Here is an 11,945-nt window from a genome sequence, read left to right as displayed (position 1 = left end):
AAACACCAGTTCATTTATTTTGTATGTTTATATCTTGTCCAATGTTGTGTATATAAAACCATGCATTATTTGACATTTGTATTGTACTTTGGTATCAACTAAACCTGCTGTATATATGTTATGCTCTCCATGTATGGAGGAAATAAAAGATCTATCTGTAACCGTGTATTTAATAGGTGAAAACGCGAAAATATTAAATGATTGGTGAATGCTAGAATATTTTTTGTGATCTACTATAGTTACATAAGGTAGAAATACCAATGTTCCCTGAACCTTTCTTTCAAATTAAACTCGGTATCTTTCATAACAACCATTTTTTTCGACATAATTTATGCTTTTTGGTATACCAAAACAATTGTATTAATTGTGGTAAATCTTATTTGGGAGTATCTAAAGAGCGCATCTTACAAATCACATTAAAAACATATAAATGATACTCAATATCGGAACGGATTACAATTAAATCGGCAGTTACAAATTTCTAACAGGCAAAAATCCAGAACCCAAAGCATGACTGATTCAATGCATTCATTTGCAAATATCTGAAAACAAGAAACCCCGAAAATGTCAGGCAGATAAATGAACTTCTGCAATCTAAAACTAAGGGACATCTAACATATGTGTAATAACAAACCTTCAAAGTGAAGTGAACAAAAACATGGGAAGTTCTGTTTAGTATTTTCATTTTCCCGTTATTGGTCTTGATTTGGAGTTATGTAGTAACATCATTGAAAACCGAAAAGTGTAAGCATTGATATTCACTTTGGAAAACTTAAGCAAAATTAATGATTCAGACGAACTATATAATGTGTACAATTTTTCTGTGAATCACGGAAAAAACGAAAAGCGATCTTGCTTGATGTTCCGATTTTTCCTAAAAATTCAACAAATAATATTCTGATAGAAACGGAGAACATGTTTGAAAACGTAGAACAAGTAAATTGTATTAACAATAATGCAAACATATTCAGCTGACCCTACTTGACAGTAAAACAGCCACTTCTGACCGATTCAAATGGTCTGACAATCATAGGTAAGTATAAATATGCAAAGAATATCTTATTGTTCAACGTCTCTGCTTTCGATTATGGCGAATATTAACTTTTATTAGCAACCATACAGCCCATTTGCAGACAAACAAACACAAGTGAGACTATGAAATTTTATACTCATTGCCAAATGGAGCACATGTAGCCAACCATAAAGCCAGTTTGGGCCATACAAATACTTAATTCTTACTACTCTGTACCAAGAGTAGTACACGATAAATTGCTGTGATGCTACCGATTACGAATTATTGTTTCCAGTTAAATCTTTTACAGATATATTTTCTGACCAATAAAAACAAGGTGCTTGTATAGCAACACTTTTTATCGTATTAATTAGGAAATATTTAGTAGAGTTCAATGTGATAAACTACTGGTATAATTTCAAACACGCAATTCTCTGTTAGTCAATGGCTCATTTTGTCGATAGGAAAGTGATTCAAACATGCATTGTGCATACACGAGCGTAGAAATTAAAGATAAAATAGAAAATTTATTAATTTAAATATAAATGGAACTGATTGCACTAATGAATTATTGTATGCAAGCAAAACAACATGCAAGTTCAGATGAAATCAAATTATGTTCATATTAATATGCTAGAACGTCGCGTGCAAGTTGTTACTTAACTTATCAGAAAGTTCATATAACGATGCAGTTTCCTCTCCTAGATCGATCAGATTTGCTCTGACTTCGATCTCCAGGGAAGAAAATCGACTGCACCTTAACCAAACAAACAAATTTGAGGCGAGACATAGTTTTATCTAAATATAATACTCCTTTAAAGGTGGTATGAGAACTAATTTAATCCACCAGCTTGTTACATAAATTCTTATAAAACCTTTTTTGTTTTCATATTTAAAATAAATGACTTTTTTGAAAATTTTATTATGAGAATCGAATCGATCGAAACGTTGACAATTCCATAGGATAAGGTGCAGGTCAGTTTGCTATATTGTTCATTATTTTTAAACTAATAATCTTATTATGTGATGTTATCGATAAGCCCATGTTTCTACTGGTAAACCTATTTGTGAAAGTCAAAATAACGTCATCCGAAAACGTTGTCAAAATGTATAGTAAGATGCCGTTTTCCGGAAATAATTTGTAAAGTGAAGTGTTTTTTCTTGACGGATTACACATATTTATGTCAATATGTTACTTTGCCCAAACGACAATGTCATGGAAACATAAACATGAACACATCACGTACATAACTACATGTACAAACATCCCAAACAGACCACACACTCATCAAAATAGCTTTAGAAATAAATTTTTGGATAATCGTCTTGGAATAGTCTGTGAAACATGAGTTAACTTGAACCCGAGTCTGGGTGCTTAGACCAGTGTAAATGGCCATAAATTCACACTTGTCCCATCAGTAATCAAGTATTTACATTACGAGTTTAACAGTCAATATCGAAAAACGATAGACAGACGAACAAACAAAATACAGAAGAAACAAGCAGTTTATTGAACAGTCAATAAAAACACTCAGAGTTCATGATCACTTGGGGCTTAAACAAGATTGCATGGCTATATCATCACACTTGTCGAAACATTTATCGATAATTACTGCTTTAAAAATATAAGCCTCATAAGATCATGCATCAACTTAAACACAATGAACAATAAAGGAAAAAATAACATTAACTGTTAGTTCAAGTAACCAAGGACCGGATACAGACATCACGAACAAAACGAATAAATTTACCCGGAACAACAGTGCTATCTCTGCAAAGCTACGATAAAGTCTTTCAAAGACAACTATTTCCCATAGCTCGCCTTTTAGGTTTATAAATATGCCTTTAAAACATAAAAAGCATTATCTCATACACTATAGCTCTCACTGGGGTGACGAATAACCCAATTGCCGCCTGGACACAGAAACGCTACACTATTTCCATTTGAAAATAATAACATGAACGAATGGGTTTTATGGTGACAAACCCAGGTACCAAACCAATCTCTGCAAACCATTTAAATCCGTTGACTCTTTTATCACCTTAATATATGTGTGGCGGTTTCTGTAATTGTTACATGTAACAAGCTTGTGGAAAGGTTGTTAAACAATTTTATAACATTTTTGACGTTTTTAGTATGTGTTTGTTTTCGCCTATGTATAATAATAGAAACTTGCCAAATGTTCCACAGCATTTAAACATTCACACTCAACCAGGAGAGAGAAATACTGAGGGAGTCGAAGAATGACAATAATTATCGTGATCATTATCATTATTGTTGTGGTCTGATAGCAGTGGCAGCAATTGTCCTGAACAAGGTCAATTGGATTGCTGACACTGCCGTGTACTTATTATATTCATGTTGTACTGCTGTCTAAGTGCCAGATTCACGGCAGCATTATATCGTCTTTGTTGTTTTCGGAGAGGTCTAAAATAGTGTTAAATTGTTTAAGAAAAATCCAACCCGTCATTGTCTACCATATTTATAAACCAAAGGCATTTTATAACAATAACTACTGTTATATGACCCGGTCACATTTGATTTGATTGACCGCGACTATATCAGTTCTTTGCAAGAGCGGGGGGTCTGTTCTGCGATGGTTGTCAAGTCGTCACACACTAAGTCCTCTCTCCGAATGGTCAGCGACTTTTAGAAGAGCACGACAGGTCGCAAGACCATGAGGGATTTGCAGTACGATTACCAAAGATTAATTATGGTTGTCAATGACCATTTGCGCGAGAAAAGAAAAATTCAACGCTCTGTCGTTCCGTAAAGCTGCCTCAATTGGTGTAAACACTGTAATGTTCAATAGGCTTACCCTCGTTTCGCGAAATTACAATGTACTTGACACAAACATATATGTGATCACAGCTATAACAAAAACACCCAGTTTCCACTGCCTCTGTGCTCTGCGAACAAGTTCAGTTTGGCTCCCAGGTGACTGACTCAACTCTGAGCTTAACTGGACAGTTATGTAGTCTGTACCAATTTCAACTCCGTATTGAAAACAGCTTATAAGTTATACAGTTTTATTATATAAGGCTGAGTACAATTGTTCATACAATAATAATATACATTTAAATAATAAAATGTATTAAGGGTCACGAAAGACTACGTTCTTCGCTGGTTAGCACGTTCCGTAAATACCGTGTTATATTATATAATGTAATATATTTGATCTATTAATCATGAATCTCGCGATGTTACTTTATGCAGTATAACGCGATTTTAATATGGTTCTAGTATGGCAAGCTAAGCTAGATAACACACACAAGTCACCATATTTGCTCAATATTGTTCCTGCCCTTGTTATCTTCAAAACATGTATGTTCTGTAAATGTAATATATCAATTTTATCAAAATTGAACGTTTTTAAAAATACAAATGAATGTATAATTTAATTTCACTTAAGTTACATGCTAATTTTTTTTTTTTAGTATTTATTATATACAGGCGCACTTTAATGTTCTAATCGTTATTTTTTCAGTTAAAACTCTGCTTTATTTCTTTAACAAAGTAACGTTAACATAGCTTTTGGAATATAAGCATAAACAATTCAAAAGGATTAGTCACCTTATATATGACTGATTCTGACTGATTCTGACCTTAAAACAGCGGAAGATGTGCAAAGTAACAAAATGTTTGACATTGTGTGAGTGCAGAAAGTGCAGATCAATGAATGCAAGAAATATGGATATAACGTTACACCAGCGGTGAGGAAAAACAAACTCATTTTAACTTATCGAAGGAAGCATAATTCAACGTTTAAGATCTTAAAGTATGTTTGACTTCAATAAGGTTCACTATATGCTTTTCATTATCGGGTTGGAAAAAGTTCATCTGAATTGTACCTTTGACAAATGCAACCCTTTGTCAGTTTATGATATTTTCAACCTTCCGTATGTCAACATACTCTAAATGGAACGGGGTAAGTATAGAATTGACTCACTTTCAACATAAGATGTCAATATTTATTACTTTCATTACACTATTGTTAATGACCATTTTAACTTCAAAAAAGGTAACTTCCGTGTAGCAAGCAATATTAAACAGAAAAACTTTTTCATGAACTTTCAAAAGGTCCGGGAACAACAATATTAACAAAATGAGATAGAATATGAGCTTAAATAATCTTCCTTCAGTTTACATAATAGGGCAAATACCAAGAATAGACCAGTTCATTAGGGTCATTTTTAATAAAGCAAAATAGAAATTAGAGATGAGTTGCTAATCAGTTATATTTATTTGTAAAGAGAAATACTGAGCGAAGACTGTGTCTCAGGGTCCTTGTATATTGTTAACTTCTAAGCTTGTCTATTTAGTGTCCATTTTAATGAAATGTTTTCATAATGACTGCAAATTATAACGCAAGTTATTTGGCACGATCCGGTGTCCCATCAAACAAAAAAACACCGTAGACCCTGTAGCACACTTTGGAGCCTTTATAACTCGAAATAGTATTTAAAACAATTCAGCAAGGTAAATCCAAAAACCTCTTCACTTCTTTGCCTGTTTCACTATTAACCACACGAACAATGATTTCCGTTCCTCCAAACTCTACGACGAACTTGTAGAGGTTATTTGATAAATAAATCGGAAGCACAATCCGTCCAATGTTTTCGCAACCTGGTTCATTAATGTACATTGGATTTGCTTTTGCTGATCTAAACAGAGGCACTTCAATATTGTCTACAGATATGAAAGGGGTCAAAGAAAACTCTCTGGATGCATCCGATTTAGTGGGCTTTCCACGTTCTATTAACTTCTCAAAACCGTTTTTCACCATCTTCTTTCCGGAATCGGACGTGAACGCATTTTGGGGCTGTTTAGGATCACAATCGGAATGCGCATTAAGTCCATAAGTAGATCTAGCAATACGTGACTGTATTATGTCTCCATTTTGTTGCTCTGTGTGCCCAAAAATAACAGCTCCTTTTATGATTGCTAGGCCAGTCTCACTTGGTAAGATCACCCCGATGTTAGGAAACGCCGATCTGACTGCACTTTGTAGCATTGGCGATTTTGAGAAGCCACCGACCATTACAACGGCTTTGCATGGCGGAATATTGCACACAATGTCACACAGTGAGTGCACAATATTGTTGATAGACATAGAAAATAAATCCTGCATTATTGCAGCTTTAATTGACAAGCGTCCTTGATCAAATGTCAATCGACTTTTAACTTGTGGTGTATCCATAAGTTCTTCTATCGATTTCCCCGTTGTATCCTTGACGAGCCCAATGAAGCTGTATGGGAACGAAAGAACACTATCAGCCTGTTGGTTTGGGGATATCTCTCTTTTAAGAATCTCAAACCTGCGTCTGAACTCCAAATAATCCTCCATGTTTCCTTGTTTTAAGTGATCAAAGATGCCAACACAGCCTGTATAAAATAAGATTAATTACAACGCTATGAATTATAAAAATAACATTATTTCAGATATATTATCGTATGGAAGTATGGAAGTAATTTAAGGACAACGGTGCATCAATTAATTCTTGAACTTCGTTCCAGCAGCTAGGATAAATCGGTGTGACAAAAGTATCATAATTTATTCTTATTTAATTGTATATAGTTTAATTTAATAAATAACGTACAAACTGCTATGAAAATATTTTGTAACTTATTCAGGGAGAGAGATAAAGCAAATATCCAAAATTAAAAAAATATCCATATTTGGTCTTTATGATTGGCCGAGTGCAATGCAATAGCTTATACGTTTATTGTGTGTAAGTACCTGAGATTAATTTATCATTTACATGTGATAAGGTTTGTGTGTTCTTCTTGTAATTTAGCTTATGCTGCTTCAGCGGGCCTTATATCAATGTTTACTTTTACATTCATTGATAAATATAAGGACACTTGAGGTTGAGCACTCGTTGGCCGCTTTAAACGATTTTCCCTAGCTTTCACTGACAATGCAGGTAATACCAAATAAAACTAATTATATTACATGATAAGGCTAGAATGTTGAGCTATGGAGTAAAGTGATTACTGCTAAAGCTGATAAAACTTGTAAGATATTGTAAATACTGCTTGTAATTTGCATACTGATTATGTGGTTAAACGTCCATGTATTTATACTTTGATAAGATTTAACTTTTGCGTTGTATGAATGCACTGTGTTGTTTGTTGAGTTTTGTGCTGTTCTTCTATGTTTCTTGTGATTTTATGTTCTATGTCTTTGGCGTTTACCCAGTGCCATTAAACCGGGTTTGTGTTTAAACTTTTTGCTACTGAGCTTGTTTCTGCAGCTTTTTGGCATAAATATTTTCCTATGTTAAATAATGTTAATAAGATTTTAAGATTTAAATTTGGGTTGTTACTTTAATTAACATTAGTTTGTTATATTTTGTAAAGTAATTGCTGTACCCAAAGTTGCGTCCAATAGTTCCTCGAATGCCTCGTCAACTCTTCGTCCGCCCCAGTTCCCCCCACTAGGTGTATGCATCTCTTTCAATTTGCCATTCTCCAAAACTGTGTGTACAGTTATATCAACGGTTCCACCTTTAAAGGTATTGTCTTAATCTTATAATGCAAACAAACAGTTTATATATTGACGATTGACCGTTAAAAAATCAGTCCAAAGGCATTGCGTTAGCAATTAATCGTAAATTCAGTTGTAAAGTATTCATGTTGCATCAAAAAGAAGACGATGGCAGGACCCTAACATGATAAGAAGTTGTAATTAAAATAAATCATCGCCATATTCACGTGTCACACATTTATACTATCAACATCCCCCTATTGTTTAAATGAAGAACATATGACACTCACACTGTATGAATCGCAAAGGATTACGCCATCATTGATTTTATCGATAATGAGATCTATATGGTAAACGACATAACACTAATCAGCTATTCATTTTTATAAATGAATATTTTATATTACCTTTTAAACAATACATAATCATTGCAAAATACATCATATTTTAATCTTGATGAATACTTATGTATCATACGATTAGGAAATGATGGCATTATGTCCAAGAATCGAACTATGCGCTTATTGCAGATGCAAATTTTTCAAATCGATTTTTTCCTGGTGCTCTCCTGTGTTCATACAGCATGAATACACACACCAATGCGATAAATCTAAATATACTATCCAATGTTCATACCTCCGGCGTCCAAAATAATATACGTTTCTCCGGGCTTGAATGAGGAAACAGATGATTCACCAGACCCAATTGTTTTTTCAACAGATATATTTCGGCAAAACATTGATGCCGCTTCTGGTTCCAATGCAAGTATGAGGTTTTCATTTAAAATACCCGCCTGAAAAAGGCCAAAGTAGTATGTTAGTTCCGCTCATATACTTGTGCTTTGGTGTCATTTTTAACCGTTCCGTTATTTACCATTGTGAAAATGTGATACTAATTGTTTTGAGAGCTACAGTAGGCCTCAAGTCCTAAACAAAATAAAACCGAGTATACCATTACGGCGCATTCCCGCATGAAACATTTTGCTTGGTCACTCCATATAGCTGGCACTGTCAGTACCCAAAGAACGTCATTGTTGTGGATTTGTGTACTATTCCTGCTTCTTACATCTTTCATCAAGTCGTCTTTTAGAAATTTGAGCGCCATTGATATAACTCTTTGAGCAGGCAATTCATTGTTGAACGTATCTTTGATTTTCATGTCCTTATCGATTACCTGCTTAGAAAATAAGCAAATAAAAGTCATACATGTGTATTAAGTTTTGAGCAACGCATGCCATGATAAAATATTTCGACACTAATTGAAGTGGATCTTGTTACGTTCATACCTTATTCGTGAAAAGGAACATTTTCATATTTGAAAAAAAGTATGTGTTTCTGTGTTTGCCATCGCCCGCAAGATTTGAATATCTCTTTTCTGCATCATTACCAAAGGCTTCAAAAGTCAAACCATCTCCACTGATCAAAATAGAGGTAGGTTCTAGGAAGAAGAATTTGTGAAACAAATTAGTACACAAACATCATCTGCAAAAACAAACTGTTTGTTATACATACCATAGTACGATTTGAGTGTATAACTTAATACTTAAGCTTTCTTGTGTGCTTCGATAATACGTACCTTTGTCATTCAAAATGTGTGCTTTTCCCCACTGCTTTGTGACAATCTTTGTCGGATTGTTGACAAACTCCGTATCAAAGGAATATGCCCAGCTAGAATTTGTTGTGCCAAAATCAATGCTGGCAACCAACCTCCGCTGTTCAAGTTTGTCAAGAACACCTATATAATTTCAGTTTCATTTTAATTTAAAATTTCTCTCATAATAACAGATACATTATTTTGCAAATTTGTGTTAACAGTTTATACTTTTAATAAAACTTGTTTATTTTTACTGTTATATAGAAACCTTTCTACTGAGTAACTTTTAAAAAACGCAGTAAATTTGTACTTCATCTTTGTCATATAACAAAATCTTTTTAATACTTTTAATGCACCTCTTACCGGTCGGAAATTTCAACTTAGTACAAATTTCATGGAAATCAACTGATAAGGAAGCTTTCATTTCTTTAAAAAGATTTCTGAACGTGGCATCCATAGCCTTTGCTTGTTTCCATTTTATTAGCATATGGAAGATTTGTTGACTTGAATCCCCATTGTGGTCAATCTTTAGTCTTTGAACAAAAGGAGTGGATAGGCCAAGGCTTGCTGCAAGCAACTCCCAGCCGTTACCAATTTCGTTAGCTACTAAACTCAGTTCTTTATCGTCTGGTATCCGGGACAACACATCAAAATTTTCCATGTTGTGCAGTTGTAAATATAAACCGTAAAAACATGTTTCTGAAATTAAAAGCCGAAATTATCCCAAAACACGTTTAATCCCTTCATTTAAAATGTTTAAAAAATGTTTATAGAAAACATAAGTCTTTGTAGAAAGTCTTTTGCATAAATTTTTATACGAAGACATTTGATAGACATTATCTGTTTATAAAAACCATGGCTTTTTCATATCAAAGAAGTAATAATTTTCTTAAAATCATAAAAACGATGATGTTTGTTGTTGTTGATGTTGGCAGTGGTGGTGGCGGTGGTGGTGACGGTGGTGATGGTGGTAGTGGTGGTGGTGGTGGTGGTGCTGTTGCTGCTGCTGCTGATGATGATGATGCTGCTGCTAATGATGATGATGTAAAAAATTAAAAATAAATGATGATGACGATGATTGCGATGATGACTATGACGATGACGACGACGACGATGATAATGATGATGATGATGATGATGATGATGATGATGATGATGCTGCTGCTGCTGATGATGATGATGATGATGATGATGATGATGATGATGATGATGACGATGACGATGACGATGACGATGATGATGATGATGATGATGATGATGATGATGATGATGATGATGATGATGATGATGATGATGGTGACGACGACGACGACGACGACGACGAAAATGATGACGATGATGATGATGATGATAATGATGATGACGATGACGAAAACGACGACGATAATGATGATGATGATGATGATGGTGGTGGTTTTGGTGGTGGTTGTTTTGGTGGTGGTGGTGGTGGTGGTGGTGATGGTGGTGGTCGTGATGATGATGATGATGATGATGATGATGATGATGATGATGATGATGATGATGATGATGATGATGATGATGATGACGATGATGACGATTATGACGATGATAACGATGATGATGATGACGATGATGATGATGATGATGATGATGATGATGATGATGATGATGATGATGATGATGATGATGATGATGATGATGATGATGATGATGATGATGATGATGATGATGATAACGATGATGATAACGAGGATGATAACGAGGATGATAACGAGGATGATAACGAGGATGATAACGAGGATGATAGCGATGATGATAACGATGATGATAACGATGAAAACGATGATGATGATAGCGATGATAACGATAACGATGAAAACGATGATGATGATAGCGATGATAACGATAACGATGATGATGATGATGATGATGATGATGATGATGATGATGATGATGTTAATAAACGCAAGTTGGCAGGATCTTCATACTGTGACATGGCAATATACTTGAATAGATTGAGGTTAAATTCGCTTTTATCTATATCGACCGCCTTATTTTGCGTACCATTTTAAGGTAGTGTTAAACTAATTGTAGTGTGTATAATGTAAATAGGATATGTTTTCAATACATGTACCTACCTCTGAGATGAATAAAAGAAAATCCACAGTTTTGAACATAAACATTAATCATATACAATGTACTACTATCGCAAAGTATAACTATACAACTCCGACCTTGCGTCATTTTTTTCAACAGTTTTCTTCATTTTGTTTTCTGTTTTCTAGTGTCTCCAAAAATGCTTTTAATCATTTACCAATTTATCAAATTCTTAACTAATCCATCTCAAAATAATTATTTTTTTGGAAGTTAAAAAATAGCTATTGTAAGTGTATAAGAACTCGTTACCTTCGTAGAATAAAACAAGTAAATTGATTCGTCTATCCACTCCCACAGTTTAACATAATGCCAAATATATTGATATTTCACAATACAATACCAGGTATTTCAGGCTATAAACAGAAAAGGAAGTAAATGAAAGGTTTTCCATTTAAGACGAAATCATAGAATGGAGAAGGTAAGATTAAAATACATTAAAGATATATACGATTTTTGTAACAGTAGTCATTAATTGCTTGCATATTCATTGATGCTTTGATTACCTTTTATCGTTTTTTAATTATATGATTATATTTTGACAGTAACTGATATCAAATTTATGTTTTTTAAATATATGTTGGTAGACTATGAAGTAACACAACTTTACAGAATTGTTTTCATTAAGACAACATACACTGCTGTATCAATGCTTTTCAGGCATAGGTTTTATGAACTAAAACACACACAAATGAGCTTAACAAAATAATCTATAGCGACGAACACATAATCCA

At 34.0% G+C, this 11,945-nt stretch overlaps 1 protein-coding gene across 3 annotated transcripts; it reads right to left on the bottom strand.

The window, feature by feature from the left end:
* Positions 1-4,477: 4,477 nt before the first annotated feature.
* Positions 4,478-11,540, bottom strand: LOC128203355 (heat shock 70 kDa protein 12A-like). 3 transcript variants are annotated; one of them, XM_052904746.1, is made up of 8 exons: positions 11,464-11,540; positions 9,460-9,795; positions 9,079-9,237; positions 8,789-8,940; positions 8,455-8,679; positions 8,140-8,296; positions 7,389-7,523; positions 4,478-6,398 (listed from the first exon to the last, which is right to left on the bottom strand). In XM_052904746.1, the coding sequence occupies exons 2-8, from the start codon at positions 9,755-9,757 to the stop codon at positions 5,485-5,487; spliced, it is 2,040 nt and encodes a 679-aa protein (XP_052760706.1). In that variant the 5' UTR covers positions 9,758-9,795; positions 11,464-11,540; the 3' UTR covers positions 4,478-5,484. The 3 variants fall into 3 exon arrangements, with proteins under 3 accessions (XP_052760706.1, XP_052760704.1, XP_052760705.1); XM_052904744.1 differs by lacking the exon at positions 11,464-11,540 and adding an exon at positions 11,196-11,408; XM_052904745.1 differs by lacking the exon at positions 11,464-11,540 and adding an exon at positions 11,196-11,406 and having other exon boundaries at positions 8,455-8,676.
* Positions 11,541-11,945: the final 405 nt, after the last annotated feature.

The sequence above is a fragment of the Mya arenaria genome, chromosome 9, assembly GCF_026914265.1.
Source record: "Mya arenaria isolate MELC-2E11 chromosome 9, ASM2691426v1".
In the NCBI taxonomy this organism is placed as follows: domain Eukaryota; kingdom Metazoa; phylum Mollusca; class Bivalvia; order Myida; family Myidae; genus Mya; species Mya arenaria.
The sequence above is the reverse complement of the archived record's forward strand: the minus strand, read 5'-3'. Positions and strand labels throughout refer to the sequence as shown.